Source organism: Sprattus sprattus, assembly GCF_963457725.1.
Source record: "Sprattus sprattus genome assembly, chromosome: 4".
Lineage (NCBI taxonomy): Eukaryota > Metazoa > Chordata > Actinopteri > Clupeiformes > Clupeidae > Sprattus > Sprattus sprattus.
In genome coordinates, this window is record NC_137923.1 from 25,454,420 (window position 1) to 25,475,081 (window position 20,662).

Genomic DNA, 20,662 nt, shown 5'->3' on the forward strand with positions numbered 1-20,662 from the left:
TACATGGTTCCGGCAGAGGCCAGGCAGCCTAAGTTGGCCCCCTTCAGGAATCCACGACTCAGGATCCGAGCCTCGGAACGCAGAACCCCGGCTCCCCTCACTCCAGCTAAAAACAGGCTTCAGACACGGCATATGGAAAAACCATAGCTGTTTTGAATTTCTATTGTGGTGCTCCATACATAAAATTGCAATAAATGTGTCTAATCGACAGTGACATGGAGCTATATTCTACCACACAGACACATTTTTTCCCTCTTGCGCTAACAGACGTGATGGTTTTTACCCTCTGCTTTTCCAAGGCTCAACGGGGTACCTCTGAGGTTGATTACTTAAGAGTTGTTTAAGCCAAGACTAAAGGTATAGAATAGCTTGTTTTTGTAAGAAAGAAAGCAAAGACACACACACACACACACACACACACACACACACACACACACACACACACACACACACACACACTCACACACACACACACAAACACATCCACACACGCACACACACACACACACGCACACACACGCACACACCCACAAACACACACACACACACACACACACACAAACACACACACACACACCTGCACATACGTAGCTACTGTATGCCTCCAGATGGCCCCAGTGGGTGTAATGGAAAGCCGGCAGCATATTAAGTACCGCCATAGTTAAGTACCACAGATCCCTGTAACCCATTTCATGCTGGGCATCATCTTCACCCCCAGAACACCATCAAATAAACCTCCCAGTCCCATTGCCATGGAGATGTCATGATTGTGCTCTGGCTGGAGTTACGGGTTACAATTGCCACATCCACCTCCCCCAACGCACTCTTGCTTTCACACGTACACTCACACACACACACACACACACACACACACACACACACACATTTAACCTGTTCCATTTAAACTGATGAATAACATACTATATGGTTCAAGCTAGACTTAATCTATATAATTCTTGTACAATTTATATTGCAGATCATTCCCCCATCCCTCTTCAAGGCCCAATTATGGGATGGCGCTGGATTAACCCAGTAGGTCAGAGCCCCAGTCCACAGAGGGCCACCGGAGGAGGGGGGAAGGGACAGCATGTTCACTGCTGTCCATGTAAGCATGGCTAAGCCTCCATACAGTAGATCCTATATAGAATTTGAACAGTGGTTTGGGCTGGACATGCATCATCGTACTACTCCTAGGTGCCACACAAAACAAGGAGAGATTTTTGAATGATTTCAAAATTTCCTCCAACTATTTTAGTTTTTTTCTCTTAGTGTAAATGACGCATGAAGTTCATAAAGGTCACATGAAAAGGCATGATTGACAAATCTGCGGGAAAAAATGGAAATGATGCACTTAAATCTCATACGGAAAGGCCATGTACTTTAACAGCAACACCATAGAGAGGGACTCCACCAAGTTATCCTTCCCAGGGGACTCCAGCTATCTGCATTCCCTGGAGTCATTGGAGCAGAGCCAGGCAATGCGCCACTGTAGGATCCTGTGAACTCCATCAACCCAACCCAGCACACCACAGGGCCAGAGTCAGCTACAGGTCTGCTCCACAGTGCACCTTCTGACGTTTCTGACAGTACAAATGATTTCAGTCAAGTCACATGTTAACATGTGACAGTATCTCTCAGTTGGTCTTCCTCAGAGTGCCACACCTGTGGGGGAAGTGAAGAACTAGAAAGTGCTCCTTATCTATTACAGGGTATCTGCACCCTTCATCAAACATTACCAAAAAAAAAGCATCCTTTTCCCTCGTCTAGAATGGACTAATCACCAGCAGGCAGAACTAAAGCTACCAGTAACAGGACAGACAGGACTTCACTTGTAAATGGCCACATATCCCAGGGGTGATTCACGACTCAGCACCGCTAATCCCCTCAACATCTAGCCTGCGTACAGCTACACTGTCATTTACACCTCGGTGGTGTTTGTCCTCTCACCTTCCTCTGGCTCAGTCCCTGGGGGAGCACAGCGGTGAGGGGACTGGAAGGCAGGGAGGAGAGTGACAGAGAGAAAGTGGACCCTTGGGCCAAAAACACAGTCACATAAGTGCACATGGAGTCTCACAAGGTCCACAGATTTGGTTAGACTTGAGAGCTTGGTGAAACTTGACCTTGACGGATCCAAGCAAGTTTGAAAAATTCAGGAATGGCTGCGTACGTGTGAGCTTTTGAAAAATGCTAAATTCTACAGTGAGGAGAAGAGTTTGTTGTGAGGTTTAACCCGATGCTACTTTAAATCCTACAAATATGTGAAGTTGCTTAAAGTTGAGTGCAAGAAGTATGTTAATGCAGTACAACAAAGATGATTTTTTGTGGCATCTGACATACAGATTTCACTGTTACTATAGACATTCATGATGAGAATGACCTAATCAGATTTGATCTACTGCTGTTGCCCGTGTTGAATTTGTAAATGTAAACTTCTGTCAGGGACTCGCAAAATTCTAGGCAATTTAAATATATGGCAACACACTCCTTTGTTGGGGTTCAGGAGTTGTCACATGTAAGAGACTTCAACGCTCAGCTGTGTCAGTTCTCTGGCGGTTTAAAACTCATAAATAAGCCATATTTATGCAAATGAGATGGTATCTTCCAGACACTTATATTTCACATAATTCATAGAGAAGTACAAAAAAATGTATACCTAAGTGAAAGGTTATCTACCCTTAAAATGACTAAAAATGCCCCGTCCCAACCGAAAGGCTCGCTTCAAGTTGGTTGAAATGGAGGATTAATGAATTTGACTCTGCTGCCACCTGCTGGCTAATGGTGTTAATAAAGCCTTAATATCTACAACAATGCCAGTTTTCAAAACGTTTTAATAAAAATTGACAACAGCTCAAAAAAATGCCTGAAAATGACAAATTCACAAAATAATCACAAATCAATTATATTATAATCTGTGAGTCAATGACAGCAGTGAAAATGGGACATCCCTGCCAATTAGTCAGCAACACAAAGAGAGGAATATGTTCTGATATCATTCTGTAATAATAAACATAATATTTACTCCAAAGTGTTTGGTGGGTACATACACCGCGTTCCACATTATTATGCAAATTGGATTGAAGGGTCATAAACATTCATTTTTTAGTTTTTCAATTAAAGTCATGGGTAATATTGTGTCTCAGGGCTAATTGAATGATTGAAATCAATCTCAGACACCTGAGATAATTAGTTTGATAGGTGAGCCAAATCAAAATAAAACTACTTAAGAAGGATGTTCCACATTATTAAGCAAGCTACATGTTTCAGGCAAAATGTGGAAGAAAAAGGATCTCTCTGCTGCTGAAAAGCGGCAAATAGTGCAATACCTATAGCAGCCAATGCCCCAGAGGTATTCTTTGCATAAAAGAAGAGAAACTCATGGTGTGGCCCCCATCTTACCCTGACCTTAACCCTATTGAGAACCTTTGGAGCATCATCAAGCAAAAGATCTATGTGGTTGGAAGGCAGTTCACACCCAATCTGGTGCTCTGGGAGGCTATTTGGCATCCTGATAAGACATTGAAGCAGAAAACAATCAAAGATCAGTTCAATGGATGCCAGAATTGTGAAGTTGATATCAAAGATGGGGTCCTATGTTAACATGTAACTTGACCTGTTAAAGGCACCCAGTGCAACTTTCGAGGCTTAAAAGTAAACATTCAATTTCTAGTCTTTTTTACACGTAGTAAGTTTCAATAACTCCATACCATTACATACCGACATTCAAGCAGCAAAGATGAGACGTCGTTGTGTGGTGAGAACTGATAGAAAATCGATAACAACAACAATCGCCGCCATTTTCTTTATTTTTTGTAACCTACAATAAATAAAGCAGGCTTCCAGTCAATGGAAAAATGGCTTCTCCCCACCGGCGATTGTTGTTGTTTACGATTTTCTATCAGTTCTCACCACACAACGACGTCTCATCTTTGCTCCTTGAATGTCGATATGTAATGGTATGGAGTTATTGAAACTTACTACCTGTAAAAAAGACTAGAAATTGAATGTTTATTTTTCATTGAATGTTTACATAAAGTTGCACTGGGTGCCTTTAAGATGTTTTTGATTAAATTTTTTTTTGATTTCAGTAAATATGGCCTCCTAATGCTGCAAATTTAACAAATGACAATTTTGAGTTCTTTACAACCTATAAAATATCTTGAAACTCTGAGACTTTGAAACTCTGCATAATAATTTGGAACACTGCATTTTGAGTTTTTTTTATTTTTTTTAAAAATACTGTTATCATTGGGAGGTTTGTTCAATAAAATTTGAATTATACTCTAAAAGTTGATGACTTGAAAATTATACTGACTGTATGTGCATTACTATTAAGGAAAATCTGAGCAAAGTGTAATTTGCGTAATAATGTGGAACGCGGTGTATGTAAACCTGATCAATGAAACAGGGGCACATGCTTGTATTTTAAGTATGAACAGGGGAAAATGCAACTTTTGTTAGACAGTCATTATCAAAGTATTCCTTTGCTACACCTGAAGGATGGCTGTAATTTTGGGATTCAGGAAGCGAGAATCTGCTGTGCTGTTATGTACTGTACTATACTGTACTGTGCTGTGCTGTGCTGTGCTGTGCTGTGCTGTGCTGTGCTGTGCTGTGCTGTGCTGTGCTGTGCGGTGCTGTGCGGTTCTGTGCGGTGCTGTGCTGTGCGGTGCCTTGCTGTGCGGTGCTATGCCGGGTTGTGCTGGGTTGGGTTGGGTGCTACCTCTATAGAAGTCCTTTAATTCTTGAGCAACCACGTAGGTGCGGAGTTCCCAGACTGGGTGAAGTACGCCCACCACCAGGGCTTCTCCTGCCTCTCCTCCCCGTTCTCGCCCAGCTCCCTCTGCGTGTAGCTCTGAAACTGGTTGTAGGGGTCGAAGCGCTCGTAGGTTTCCATGCCAGGGATGTAGAGGTCATCCACGTCCGGCTCGTACGGGACCTTCTTCAGGACAAAGTCCACGCGGCCCGCCCGGCTCATGCTCCGGGGAAGGTTGATGCGCTTGACAGCCTTAGAGTAGCCAGACGCCGTGACGGTCAGGAGGTGCATGCCAGGGGTAAGCATACGCCAGTAATCCCCATCCTCAGCTAGAGTAGGGTCGTGTGGAGGTCAGGGACAGAGAGGTAGCGGAGTAGTGGAGAGTTAAGAGACGGTGTTACAGTAAAAAACACCAGGTTGTGTACGACCGAAAACACCTTTAAGACATCATATTGATGTGCTCTATCTTTTAGATATGCTATTGATACATGTGCTCTATCTTTTAAAAATGCTATTGTTACATGTGCACTTTCTTTTAGACATGCTATTGATACATGTGCTCTATCTTCTCCTGCTTGTGCAATACAAGGGAACAGTTAACTTCAGTACGGGTAGGAGAGATTTACATTTAGTCATTTGGGTGATGGTAAAAAGTGAGATAATCGCAGATAAAGGACAAAAACCTTGACAGCAAATGTTTCATCAGTGCCAAATAGGGAGGAGATTTGCCATTAATCTAAGTTGAATGCTTCCGATTTCAGGAGGCATGAGTTCCCATGTAGAGACACTTAGACATGTTGAAGCAGAGCTGTTTTGACAAGAGGCCAAACCCCTTCTGATGGCTCACCTGTTGTGATGTCATGGCGTATTCCCCTCACTGATATGGTTGCGCCTTTGATTCCATTGCCATGCTGGTCCCTCACTACGCCCTTGATTCCTTGGTGGACCTGAAACAAATCGGTGAGAAAAGGAGTAAACCATTAGATGATAATGAAAATGATGAAACAGTATTCCATTCACAATCTTCAATTAAACATAACTGACCTCAAATACAAAACCACTTTAAAAAAAAAACGTTTTGTTGTTGTTGTTGCTGACGCTAGTTATGGTTTTCATTCTGTTTTTGAACATTGCATATTGTTCAATGTGTCAAAGTAACACCACAGTTTCAATAATCATCCCAGTTAATGCTGAAACACCTGACGAAGAACATAATGAAATGCATATAAAGGCATGGGTCCAACTAAGCAATCCTTCCCACCCCATATGGTGGATATACTGTGGACATGTAAGAATCCCCATGGCACTCTGCGCCACTAGACCTACTGCTTCCATGAAGCTGAGGAGCGACTCTTTGTTCCGTTTCCACTCGGGGTAAAGCGCCTCCTCGGAAGGGTACTTGTCACAGCCCAGCTCCACCGTCAGCTCAAAACAGTTACTGTGTAGGTAGTTAAAGTCAGCCATGCCTGTAAGGAAATTATGCATTGGGATTATGTCAAATGTCAGTGCCTGGATCCAATTCTGTACTCAGTTGTTCTGTAGGGCAAAATATAATAATATACTTGCATGAACAGGTACAGTAGGACATATTATAGGAAAGCCATTTTTCAGGCTACATGGTAAAATAAGGTATACAAATAAATGTTCAACATTATTTAAAAATGCGGAACAAACTCTTTGACGTGGGATGTAGGAAAAATCCTGTAGACTTTGTCAGTGATAGCAATGTGATGTTTGCGAAACCAAACTAAATTAAGGAAGGAAAGTACCTCCTGCAAAGCTATACCAATCGGCCCCATTAATGATGCCCCTTCTATTGGTAAACGAGCCACCACATCTGTTTGTGTTGTTGTTTGCCATCTCAGCGTGAGCATCAGCATAGGTCCTGGCCAACTGCTTGAACACCTGTTATCAAAGTGAAACATTTCCAGTACTAGACCTCTTCATATTTATCTTACATTGTCATGTTCTAAAAACAGAAGTGTAGATTCTTAATGATCTTCTTGATGTTAAAAATATATAAATGATTATGTAAATATACAATATCATCTTCCCCCTTTGCCAATCTAGCTAACTCTAGCTGCCAAACTACCCCCAACCTACGTAAAGGGGGAACTAGCCATGAGAGCTGCACCCCCTAATCTCTACTCTTCTTCCTCCATACCTGCTCGTCAGGCGTGGGCGAGTGCATCTTGTCTTCCTGGGGGTGTCTGGAGAAGTCAAATGGGTAGGACACCACCAGCTCACCCCCGTGCAGGCTGGCAGACAGGACAAAAGGGACCGAGCGGATCCACTTCATCACCGCGTACGTCTCTGGGGCCACCTAGGACAGAGGGACACACAGGCTGCAATATGCTGATGGGTGGTACTGTGCTATTGACCTCTGTGTCCATGTATTAGCATTAGTCTTATTGATATGAAAGGGTACTATTTACCCTTTGACATAACACGAGGTTACACACTTCAAATCAATCAGTCTGTTCATATGAATCAATGTGCTATATTAGGGTTGGTGCAGGAAATGTCTCATTATAATCCAGTTTCTTAAACCACTTTATTGAAAACCATCTGTACTTTTATGGGGTGCCATTTGTAAAATGTTGAATGTTCTGTAACCCTGATCAGTTTTTGTACAAAAAGCATTTAGTGAGAAATTTGTGTACATTCATGCAATAACATTTCTAAGAGTTATGTTTTGCAGTAACACAAAATTGTCAAATAAATGTTAAATGTAAATGTAAATGTAAATGTAAATGTAAATGTAAATGTAAATGTTTTAAAAAGTGACAGTTGAATATTATAGTGCTTTTTTTAATTCAACAACACTAAAAACTGTAAAAACTGTACAAAAACTGAGCAGGGTTATAGAACGAGCAACATTTTACAAACAGCACCCCATATACTTTCCATGCAACAATAGATGCTAATGATGGTGAATTCCTACCTTGCCAAACCAGTACGAGTCAGGGATAGGGATGTGGTCCACCCTGAAGCGTCTGTAACGGTGCCGGCTGTATGCAACGCTGGTGAGGGCAGGAAAGTTGCGGTTCAGGTCGATGTTCTGTGTGTTTCTACGCCCGCTGGTCCATCCGTTAAAGATGTGGCCCTAAACATTTTACACAGCTGCAGTCAGAGGAAGGGAAGAGGAAGGGGAATCTCGTTCCAGAAAAAAGGTGCGTTAAAAGAGGGCAGAGCTCTCCTTTCATTTTGTTTCTGAGTTTTGGCTCCAGACTCAAGCCAAAACTCCTTTTTTGAAGTTCAGTGGTACAGCGCTGTTCCGTTCAACCCTGCACTCAAATTGAAATGGTGTATACGTATTGGCAGTAGATAATAATACACTAAAAAGGATGCACAGTGAGTATACAAGCATTAAAATTGGAATAGCATTACCAAAGAGTTGCTCGCGAACAGCACATGAATGAATGGTGTTACAGAAGAATGGAGGATATAGTATTAAAAATATATGTTTCAAAAGAGAAAGCATTGAAAATTTCATAATGAATGACCAACACGGTTCACAGACTTAATGGGAATGGAATCAAACTTGCATTGAAATCGTAAGATATTGCTAAATATCCAAAATGTATAACTGGTTGACAGCTGAAGCACTGGTTTTAGTAGTTGATTTGTTCCCATCTTAATTGGAGGCATTTAATGCATAATGATAATCACATCAATGAATTACTTTTTTCTCTGCTTCTGCGATACTGTAAATTGATTGCACATATCTGTGTTATTTTAAGGATTTGAATTTACTTATGTAGGTTCTAAAAAATTAAGCTGAAGCACGAACTGTTGTTGAACAGCCCAATAACAAAACTGAATGCTATCACTTAAACTCTTCAACAGGTCCGAGGAAACACCTTACAAATAATGCATTCAGATTTCAGCCTAACATCTGGTCCACAACTACTTAGGGCACCCTAAATCACCTTCATAATCCCTCTGTGTTATACCTTTTTCACTTTTGTTTTCAGCTATAAACATGGACATAAAATGGTAGCCTAATCTGATCCTGAGGGTGTGGTACATTAATGCGTGGACGATGTTAAGCTGCGTTCTGCATGCACACCTTCACAGTGTGACAAGCATGGCACTCAAAGTCGGAGTGACAGTATTCAGTATTATGGTAGAGGGCTGTCTCAGGATCTACGTTTAAGTTGAATGTTGGGCAGTTTCTTGTTTTCCGTGCTGACCCTCTTAACAGACAATGAAGCTACAGAAGTTAAATCTAAGTAGTTTTGTTGGCTATGTTAATCACATCAGGTACACAGACACAACAGACACAGCAAAAGTAGAGGTATGGTTTGGGATAGGATAAAGTATGTTATGTGATCTCATTTGTCAAAATAACCTCACAATCTTGACAACTCCATAATCTTATGGCATCATTAACATTACAGATGCAAAGATGAGATCAATTTGCTGTCCTGTTGTGTCCGTTTGCCTGCTGGGAACACTTAGTTCTAGTTTGAAAGAGAAAACATAGAGTAAGGTATTATTAGTAAGACCTAATGAACATCAGCATTCCTACAACCAGTTGTCCTTTACCTACTCTAGTAATGTTCTGAATTGTGATGTTATATATTCACTGCTGTAAACCTAATGTAATTTTTTAAATGAATGAATACTTCCGTGAAGCAGAACCAATACCTATCTTAAATAGTTCACAATTGATTATCAACATGTAAATTGTTGTCGTGACATCTGTCACACTAACTCCCCATCCTGAGCCACAGACACACTCTGGTGGTAGGAGGTTGAAACAGCCCAGCACAGCTGGGCCTGCAGAGGGACGCGCGGCCGGAACGATCGGCTGGACAGGCTCGAGCTGCGGATTTTCAGACTGACGGATATTTACTTCCTGGTTGAACTCAGGGTCGCTGCGATCGGCTACCTCTGCAGCGGCCAGCTCATAGCCATCTGGATTCATGGAGGGAAGGATGTGGATACGGGTGGTGTTGATGAGTGTCTGGATGCGCTCGTTCCCCAGCAGGTATTCTGAGCACAGGTACTCCGCCAGATAGATGAGAAGCTGCCTTCCCAGTACCTCGTTGCCATGCATGTTTCCCACATACTTCATCTCTGGCTCCACTACAGGGGGCAAAAGAGAACAGGTGTTTTTTGTTTGTTGTATTCGTATGTTTGTATTAAAGGTGTATGTTATTTATATGTGTACTTACTACTTACACATTATAAGATACATTTCGGTATAAATGTTCTGTTTACTTGATTTTTTGACATGTGTTCACTGTAACCTATGTTTGGGTCAACTTTACTTTGCTTTTTCTATCATGCTAGCCCTCAATTTTTACAGTAGCAATTACTGATTAAGATGGATTTTAGTCTAAAAAGACTATTATGTAAAGAACATTGTATCTTCTGGTAATACTCACCATATATTACCATCTATCAAAAAGATCATCTAGAGTCAGAACAGACCCACAGTTTCTCTTTGGCTATACTCACATAGCTCATGCTCTCCTGGGTTATTGGAGAACTCGATGACCAGCAGGTCTTTACCCTCAACACTGCGCCCAATACTGTAAGTGCGAGAAATGTGGGCACACTTTGCCGCAGTCCGCTTCAGGGTGCTCCACATCTGGGCATTGGTGTGGTAGGTAAACTGGATGATGGTTGAAGGTTCGTCGGTGAAGTTGGCGTAGGCAATCTGTTGCCTGGCTGAGAATGTAGAATAAGGATAACAAGGATAATAATGAAGAATATAGTGGAGTGAGCATATGTATTTTCCTATACATATGCCCACTCCAGCCTGCCCTACGACTGCATTGTCAAAGCTTACAAAATGGCTACAATCAAAGTCGGAGACACTGAAGAAAACGATTGAATGAAATGGGCTGTTGTAATCAAATCTGAAAGATGGAACTTCAAGTCACTGGATTTCTCTCCCATAAGCTTGCATCTATCTCTTCCAAACCCCTACCTTTAAACTCAGACAGCGGGTCGTAGCAGCCCTCCTGGTCGCTGACGAAGAAGCGGTCACAGTCCAGGAAGTAGGGCCAGGCCATCTCAATGCCCTCAAAGGCGTGGGAGCAGCCCTTGCGCACGGCCTCGCAGGAGCTGTGGCAGGGCTTGAGCATGCGGCCAGCCTGGCATCGCGGCGCCAGCACCGAGCAGCCCAGCAGCCGCAGCTCCTCCGAGCACTCGCCGTTGAGCAGGCCGTGCATCACGCTCATTAGCAGGTACTCGGCACCCTGCTCGGCTTCCACGCGGTTACGGTGGCCAATGATGTTGGGGAACATGATGGAGCTGTAGGGGACATCTTGACAGTAGGCCAGAGCCATGTCTGTACAGGCAGCTAACACACACACACACACAGGAGGGGATGGGGAAAATGCACATTTCATAGCTAATATAGAATTGCAATGTACTGTAACAAGTACTTCTGACACAAAGTTATAAATATACGTACACACACATGCACATCCAGACACACACACACACACACACACACACACACACAGACTTACTCACACACATATTCAAACAAGACTGTAGCAAGACAAGTGACTTCTGTTTCAGCACATTATATTCTATCCTCTTATGTGACCCAACGATTATTTATTTCTTGAATGTAGTTATTATTGATAATACTAATAATACTGACAAAAATAACTTAACTTTGTCATTACAAACACATCAGACTCCTAAGTATACAACAATGCTGGCTTCATTCTATTGGAAATTCTAACCAGGAATGCTGAATGATAAAAATCATCAAAAGAGATGTGAAAAGTCTCCCCCCCAACAACACACACACAAGCCCTTTTGAAATGTGAAAACGTGTCACGTCTTGTGATGTCTGTTGGTACTTGTAACTGTTTAGCAATGACCCCAGGGCCTTTACTATGCTGCACCACACATCCCACATTAACTAAAATGTTTTATAAGTATAGAATAGATGTTTAATTTCATGTTGAATGCTTTCTGACAACATTACATTTTATAACAACAGTAGCCTAGTTTGCAACACTTTCCTGTTACTTAGTTAGTACTAGTACTTACTACTTTGTACACTAACGTTTCTGAAATTCTTACAAAAGACTTACGTTTTTCTTCGTCTGGAGTTCTGCATCTTCCTGAGGAAAAATTACATCATACAAAATAGTAATTTGCTGGGGCACCAGGTGAATACTCTGTTGAGTCGATCATCTTGTTGAACACAAGATGGTAGCAGAGAGCGTTCCTAAAATGCAGAACAACTTCACTTTCTTGGGACGCATAAATAAAAAGACTCTTCACTGTGATTCCCAAAACAACAGGGGGTATAATTGTCTGAAAAATGAGTTTCTGGTCGTCAGATCGTCCTCAGACTTCAGGATCAGAGAAACAATAATGTTCCACAGTAGTATGAAACAATGCTATTATAAAGGCAGTAAACATCATATCATAAATAATGAAGTGAAAAGGTAAACTAATGTAAGCTCTTTTTTCTGTATCATGACACCCAAGATGTTTTGACACGTCATTAATATATTTCATTGCAACAGACAGCGTCGATATGCTACAGATCAAATTCTTACGTCGTTCGACAATAACAACCACGAGCAAACCAAAGTGGACTAGTTGTAGACAACTAAACAGAATACGTTTACAAAAGACCTGAATTTAGAGATGATTACGAATGTCACAAGTAATTTTCTTGTGTTAAATCATGGCCAACATCACCTAAAGTCTCGTCCCCAGGTTCACATCTGCGTGGCGCACCAAAGCCAGCCGCCAGAACACTCAAAAGTATGAACATGGAAGGCATTGTGTGCCCTCTATGCAATGTGATGTGGCAGCCTCCCCAGTAGCCTGCTCTTAAAGTTTATCACCTCCCGTCGAAGCTCTGTATTGCAAGAAGACTAGTCCCCGCAACTCTAACAAAACGATCAAATTACAGCACCCCCCGCTGTCTGACCAGGAGGCGTGGACATCCTCCAAATTACTGGTAGGTGCATGTTCCTTTTATGTTCGCAAGTAGTGGTTTTCTAACCTATAGTTACTGTTTAGTTAACATGTTATATGGCCCAGACCGAAGAGAAATTGCAAGTAGAGCAGTATTTAAGGGGGGGGGGGGGGGGGGGGAACCTGGAACACACGCCCGTATTCTTGGCGTTCGTCTAAAGTTCCAAAAGAAGTGGGATTCTAGAAGAATACCTCTGGCAAATCATTCTGAGGTACACTTGCAGTTAACCTTTTTTCCAGATGAAAAAAAGATGTATTCAGTTTTCAGTAATTGCATTTGGAAATGAAACACTGATGCACTTGCATGCATAGCCCAAGACGTCCTAGGAGTTTACTGGTGTGTATTGCAAATCCGTGGAAAAACTGACAAAATGGGCTTTCATTCATTCAGTATTAACTGGTTTATTTGTACAACAGCCCCATTTGTAGTGTGATAATTAACAAAGATCACTGCTATAGGCTGTTCAGATAAGATCTTGGCGTTCCAGACATCCAACCGTTCCTGACTCCTGGCACAGCAGAAAATGGTTATGTGGGTAGAGGGTTGTAGTGTACTGTAGTGTTACAGGGCTGTAGTGGACTAAAGTGCTAAAGCACAAAAACAAAGTATTGAAGCAAAGGAAGCAGGCTCTTCGTTGGCGTCTTGCTATTGATTCACCAACACAACATTCAAACAGGCTGATACAGAAGGATAGAATCAGGGGGTCTAATCTTTATATGACACACTAGGTAAGGGTGGCCAAATACGCTAACAGACGGGGAATTGTACACAGTCAATTACACAAATCACACAGACTCAAACAAGGTCACGGCCAGCAGAAATGTCTTGGCAATTCAGAAGCGGTCGACCCTCACCGACTTACGGATCAGCCGGGACATTGCTGCTCGCTGCAGCAGGGGAGGTGTCATCCTGGTTCGGAGTGCAGCCACCACTGGGGTCCCTGGAGACCATCTTTGTCCTTGCTGCACTGACAATGCCGGGACTGCTCCTCCTCACACGGCCCCCAAGATGAGGCATCTTCCCTGCCGAGAAGGTGGCCAGTCCGGTGACGGTTTTGTCAGCAACGGTGGTAATGGTGACACGAATATCTCACCGGAACGATGGCCATAGATGTGGCAGGATCGGTCTCAGCTGATGGTGGTGGTGCGAGGACCTTCTGGGCTGGTGGCACCTCAGCAGCAGCTCTACGTCGCCTGTAATGACCGCGGCAGCTGCATCTGGGGCAAGGCTTCTCTGGAGCGGTTGCCACTGATCTGGTGAGCTATGGACCTGGCAGTCACGGCAGTCACAGTGTGGCAGGCCCCTGGCTCTGTTGGCGGTGTGGCAACAACTCCCTTCGGCTTGCAACGCGTCCAGGGGCAGCTGCAACGGGGCCAATACGATGGCTGCTGACCATTTGACCGGGGTTCCTCTGTGTCAGCTGGCGCTGGCAGCAGCACAGCAGGAGCTGTGGTGATTGGATTGAGGCTTTTCTGGAATGGGCAGCATTACTGCGGCAGGTTCTCGATCAGCTGCCGGTGGCGGTGTGAACAGTCACCCTCTGCCAGCGGTGTGGAGAGCCACGTCTTCAGTGCCAAGAATTAGATTAGCTCCAGACACATGTCACCCCCTGCCTCTCATCAGCATCAGCTCCTCAGTGAGGATGGCTATGCCGAGCTTTGTGGCTGCCCAGTCCTACAATATTGGTTCTTTGGTCCCAGGTAGTGATCCAGGAGAGGTGTGGCTGAGGTGCTGGGTTGCGAGGCACTGGTATTGGGCAACACGGCATTGGTGATGGGCAATGGTCTGCAATCTGCAATCTCTGGGTTCCCGCATCAGTAGCAACCCTCCGCCTGCCCTGCAGCTCTACAGGGCCCCCGCCTCTTCCTCCTCCTCACTCTCTTCTAGGTCGGCTTGGAACCCATGATGTTTCGAGCCTGGGGACCACTGGAAGAGTTCCACCCACTCTGCCTCGTCCAGAGCTGCCACCAGGGACCCGGAGCACTAAGCAAATTGGCTCCCACAGCCACTCTGGATGAAAGCCTGGAGTGCAAGCTCATCTTGCTGGCTGTCCTTGAAGACGGGGTGGCCCATCAAGTATGCAGAAGATGTGTCCGTGTGTTTGAGAGATGGGCAGGCCCGAGTGGAGATCAGCAGTGTAGGCGCCACAGGCTCTCTCTTTTACTCCAACTGTGAGCGGTCGAAAAAACAACCGTCTGCCTAACCGGCGCTGGAGCAACCGCTCAATGCCGGGAGGCTCGCCTGCTCTGCCGGCCGCAAGTCCACCAATAGTTGAATCGCCTTGCTCTCCAAGGAACGACCTGGTTAAGGCTCTCAGAATAATGCCCTTCTGCAGCTCGTCACAAAGATCTGTGATGTCCCTGAGCATGTTTATCTCATCCATCCCACTGCGGACACCAGTGTACCGATGGAAGCAGGAAGCAGGCCTTTCGTTGGCGTCTTGCTACTTATTTACCAACACAACATTCATTCCGACTGACACAGAAGGGTAGACTCTCTAGGGCGTCTAATCTTTACATGACACACTAGGAAAAAGTGCACACACTCAATTACACATATCACAAGGATAACAGAAATACACGCTGTCATTAACACAATACATTCGACAATGGAACATTAAACACAGAATCGAACATTAAACATTCTTACAGGCACACTGCAGGCTACAGTAGGCCTATTATTTTACACCACAAATAAAAGTTTCATCCTGCCACTGTTTAGTTAAGCTCTTAATGGGCATTTGTAGTACCTTGAAGTAATCTATTGTTTGAATCAGGCATTCTCCATTATCCAACATCTTGATGTGTTTGTGTTGTTACAAGAAACATAGACGTTCATGTAGCATAAGGAGTTAGCAGTTAGCATTAGCTGACTGTTCCTTTATACACCTGAGTAACCAAAGCCATTAGCCACTTGCTGATTCAGGTCTTTCTCCCCTCGGAGGCAGTCACAGGCAGTGCGAGCATGTTCGTGGTTCACAGAATGTCAGCTTCTCTGAGTCGTTGTATAAGTTAATAGTTAGCTTGGCTTTCAGCTTTCAGTGACTAGCTGACTGTCCGCAAGGAGCCGTCATTGTCTGTGTCCGCACTGCTGCTGTAACAAGAGGAAGGGTAGGCACCACGCCCCAGGACCCTGTTGGCCATGCTGATTAGAGCCTTTCTGTACTGCTGGCGAAGAAGAGAGTACACAAAGGGGTCGAGTGCTCCTTTGCTGTAAGCCAGACACCTGCTCATGATTCCCCAGTGGTGGTCAATGTGAATCTCTGGCACCAGTTCAATTAACCTGAGACAAATGAACAAGGAGGGGTAGTTACATGGCATCATTAATGCAATGTCCAATCTGTTGAACTTCACTGTTGTTCCAAATGTGCTCTCTCTCTCTCTCTCAATTTCATTATCTCTATCTCTCTCTCTGTGCACATGCATGCACCTGTGTACCAGTGTGTGCATCCTGTTTGCACATGTGTGTGCGCTTGTGTTTATTCTAATACATTAGCATATGTGCGTGTGTTTATTCTAATTCATAGGTCAAATAAACTTTCCTGAACCTCCAGGCACAATTGTGTCTTGTCATTGTCACAAAAGCAGTTTAGTGAGTATGTGGTTTTAAGTGTCTGTGTGAGTGTGGGTGTGTGTCTGTCATTTATGCATTGTTTGTCATGTGTCTTTTATAATGTATTTGTACATCCATTTATTACAAACTTCAAATGATTTGTGCCCCAAACAACCATTTTCACTTATTGGGTTTAGTGAACAACTCACCTTGTTATGACATACGGAGCGAAGCACACAACAAAAGAGCCAATGAAAATACAGATTTTATTGGTGGCTCTCCGTCTTCTCTTTTTCTGCTCCAAAAGACACCGTTGTTTCACACTGAAAGAGTTAAAAATAGTACATTTCAGTAAAACAGTTTCAGTTCACTTTGCACATATTGGTAACAGAGGCAATACAAGTTAAAACACTGTAAGATAGCACTTGCAGGGACGTCCCTCTCTACCTTTAAGACGCTCTTTAAGACCCGACTCTTCAGAGAGCACCTCCCTTCCTAACTTGCACTTCTACGAGTACTTAACTTGCACTTACAGTAGTTACATTCCTGCACTTTTTTCCAATTCCTTATGTTAAATTGTATTTATTCTTACACTAGGTCTCTATTGCTCGTATAGCTTGATTGTTCTCTCCCTTGTACGTCGCTTCGGATAAAAGCGTCTACTAAATGATTAAATGTAATGTAAAAGTAAGATCCCTATAATAACACATAGAGGTTCCAAGGTTCACCTCTATTGCATTTGAGGGTTTATGTCCAAACAATATTTTATATGTAATGTATATAGGTTTATATGACTTCCACAATTTCAATCATCAACAACAGACCACTATGTGGTGGTTACAAGTGACAACATCCTCTCACAGAAAAAAGGACAAACGTGTTCCTCTCGATTGTTAAAACTTGGATTTAATAAATGCCACAATTCAATCTCAACAAGAAACAGTGCTTGAAGACACAACAATGCCATACCTTGGGTGAATGTCCACAAAAAGAAGCAGCATTTGCACCGTTATAACGTCTATCCTTTTGCAATGAAAACGGGCAACTGTCAGAACTTTCAGGTAAGTGAAGCAGAGAATGATGAAGGGAAGCAAAAAGCTGGTGGTCTGAAACACTATGGAGAATGCTGTGAACTTTGCCCATCCGTTCTCCGTGGCCCCCAGGTGCAGGGTGCAAGACGCATATGTTTGGTTATATCCTACCCAAGAGAATAACAGCGCACAAATGGAGAAGGCAAAAGAATGGACCCAAGCGTATCCGACCATTATAACGGCGTCCTTATAACGCATTTTGGTAGAGTAACTCAGCGGGAAAACCATCGCTATCCACCTGTCGATGCTAAGCGCAGCCATACTCAGGGTAGTGTTGGTTGTTAGAAATGTCTCCATAAAACTAATTGTTGAGCAAAAAGAATCACCAAAGGGTCTCATGTTTTTGGCTACTCCGACCAAAGTAGCAGGCACGTTCACAATAGCGATGATAATGTTGCTGAAGGACAGGTTCAGGATGAAGATTCCTGGCACCTGTCCGCGTATCTCGGCGCTGTAGATGAAACATAGCAGCACCAGCAAGTTAGAAATGAAAGACACAACGGCGATCAGAATGATGAGGAATCCCAGGATAATATCCAATAAGTGCATTGCTCAACAGTGAGTCACCAGAGGTTTTTAAGAGTCAATCTCATATCATCATCTGTATTCCAAAAGGGTTGGCCCGTACAGAAAGGCATTTTATCGACGACTGTCAAGTTTAGAATCGCTGACACGATAGAGAGCTGTCCAGTGTGCTGAAGTGTCTATCCAGTCGGACAACAAACCATTTCGTTCAGTTCAATAGTTAAGCACAGGATCAATTGCCAGGTCCTGTGAGAACACTGTTTGTAGTTTTCAACATGCCCCTGAAATGTGTTTCAAAAAGAGGAAAAAGACACTCTCAGTCTCGACTTGCAGTTTTGCGAGAGGCGGTCATGCGCAAGGGAGCAAGCCTTTCTGGTGCGCCTGAGCTCACGTGCGGCTAGATCGCTGCATGTGACCTTTGCTCAATAAACAGTAATTTTTCAGACAGAGGAAAATGCCGAATGTCAGAGTAGGCTACTAGACGCAATGTTTCAAAGTGAATATAACTGGCTTCTCGTTATACAGATTGGCATAATTGCTAAGCATGACAAATAATTTTTAGGTCGTTTCACGTCAAATCGCTTGAAATAGTCATTTAGGATTGCACATAACCCCCATGATAACAGCCTAATACCTATGTTTGAATTACAATCGACTTTTCAAAGAGAGTTCAATGCTGTGTTATTCCACAGCTTAGGCTGTGAAATAATTTTCCTCCAAACAGTGTAGGCTACGAATTTTACTCCAACGTCGAGTGTGTGAAAATGATGGCTGACCAAACTAAATCACATTTACATGGTGGTACAACCCCACAAGACCTATTGCAAGAAAGAAAAAAAACAAGATGAGCTGATGTACAGTTTAATGCCCCAAATTGTAACATGTCTAAAGCCATTCAGTTACTGTTGGCGATAAATATAATATCCATGACAACCATCTTATCTAGGGAATTCTGATGGCCTTTGATCTGAAAGGCCCCTTGATTGTGTGCAACAAATAATATTCTTCTACATAAAGGCTATGCCTAACTGTCATTATTCGATTCAAGATATTTTTATAATATTTTCCTAAAAATATCCCTATATTTTTTTAGAAATGATATAATAAAACGTGCTAACACATTAATAGTACTTATATTAATAGCTATTCCTCTGGAATGTGGTCAACTTACAAATGCTTGAATGTATGTTTATTTGTTTTTGGAAAAGAGTAGGTTATATTTGTAAAAGTGCAACTTGGCTCTTCTGATTTTTTTTATTCTTAACTAAAGTTCCCTTTCCTGTCCTCATTAAGAGGTTTTAACCCCATAATGATATTCCCTGTGTGTGCCATTTCCTCATCAAGAATAAAGCATGAATAATTTATACTTGTTTACAATCCCTATATCCGTTGACAGTTATGGTTAAGTTTCATGGTGCAATCAGACACGCCTTTAGGCACATGATTTTCAGGGACACAGTCTTGCCTCTGGCAATACAGCTTAACTCTGATGGGCTTGTAGATCAAATTAATTATCAACATTAAGTGCAGCAATCTTTGACTAAGGTACCTCACTCTGTGATTCTCCTGGCAGCTTTCATCCAGCCTGGGAAGTGTTTTTCTTACAGAACATAGAGAGCCCAGCAGCAAACCAACGGAACCCTAGTTATGGTCACGTGGTCCTTAGGAGCCTGAGAGAATGTTACGCAATGAAATGCTTATGGCAGAAGCACTTAAGATGTCCATCAGGGGCCAGGGTACGGCTTCCCCCAGAGCGGAGAAAAACAGAGAGTCCGGGGGACACGGAGAGGAAGGAAGACAGAGCGCTGAGAGCTGAGTGGTTACATAACATAGAGTCTGTGGGGATGGGGGGGGGGGTCTGATGCTTCTAGGCTTTCTGCACGTGTGTGTGTATGTGTGTGTGTGTGTGTGTGTGTGTGTGTGTGTGTATGTGTGTGTGTATGTGTGTGTGTGTGTGTATGTGTGTGTTTTGTGTGTATGTGTGAGAGAGAGAGAGATAGAGAGAGAGGGAGCGAGAGAGCTCTCAGCTAGTTATCAGTCAGTATGAATACTGTTATGGGTAGTATATTAGAAGACAAAAATAAAGGTGGAACCATTATTAACCTGTCCATAACCTTTGCTTCCCTTTTATGTGAAACACTACTAGTTATGGAAAGCATTTTGTATTTATATTCGTCATTACACAGAATGTGTATTGACTCTGCCCTAAAAACCACAGAAGCATTATTCTGCTCAAAGAGGGTTGTTTGAAATAATAATATTAATGTATTAAACGAATAATAATGAAGTAAAAGTCAACCTGTTTCAAGCAAATGCAAAAGCTTGTACATAACAGGACTCAACACTAGATTCATTAGAATTAGTTAAGGAATAGAACAGCAATTAGGGCAATAGTACACTATTTAAGATAAGTACAGTGGCAGGATAACGTAACTGCATAAGTAGATCTCTTGTTAGGGCATCAGTGACTATGATATTGTACTTTATCCTGTGCCAGAGCATTAATAGACAGTCACACACAAAGATGCAAATCCATCCATACACGCACATGACAGCACAGAGTAGTGCCTCAGGCTGTAGGAAGGGAGGAAAGAGGCAGATGGAGGAGAGAGAAGAAGAGGGAGGTGAGAGAAGGTTTTGTTGTTGCAGCTGATTCTGCTTTTATAGTACAGAAAAGTCAGTGAAAAAAACACCCCACCATGCATGTACTCAAACAAATGTCACACATGTACACACACACACTCACATACACGCACACGCACACTCACA

At 43.0% G+C, this 20,662-nt stretch overlaps 2 protein-coding genes across 3 annotated transcripts; both read right to left on the minus strand.

Annotated features, from left to right (window-relative positions):
• Positions 1–4,006: 4,006 nt before the first annotated feature.
• On the minus strand, positions 4,007–12,590 carry cpz (carboxypeptidase Z). 2 transcript variants are annotated; one of them, XM_080838021.1, is made up of 11 exons: positions 12,443–12,590; positions 11,824–11,853; positions 10,698–11,072; positions 10,223–10,435; positions 9,651–9,847; positions 7,698–7,859; positions 6,918–7,076; positions 6,523–6,658; positions 6,080–6,219; positions 5,601–5,700; positions 4,007–5,082 (listed from the first exon to the last, which is right to left on the minus strand). In XM_080838021.1, exons 1-11 carry the CDS (start codon positions 12,525–12,527, stop codon positions 4,736–4,738), a joined length of 1,944 nt encoding a protein of 647 aa, XP_080694147.1. In that variant the 5' UTR covers positions 12,528–12,590; the 3' UTR covers positions 4,007–4,735. The 2 variants fall into 2 exon arrangements, with proteins under 2 accessions (XP_080694147.1, XP_080694146.1); XM_080838020.1 differs by having other exon boundaries at positions 9,615–9,847.
• Positions 12,591–15,769: 3,179 nt separating this feature from the next.
• On the minus strand, positions 15,770–17,917 carry gpr78a (G protein-coupled receptor 78a; the record flags this gene model as incomplete). The annotated part of the gene is made up of 3 exons (XM_080837492.1): positions 15,770–16,007; positions 16,487–16,600; positions 17,247–17,917. The coding sequence occupies 3 exons, from the start codon at positions 17,915–17,917 to the stop codon at positions 15,770–15,772; spliced, it is 1,023 nt and encodes a 340-aa protein (XP_080693618.1).
• Positions 17,918–20,662: the final 2,745 nt, after the last annotated feature.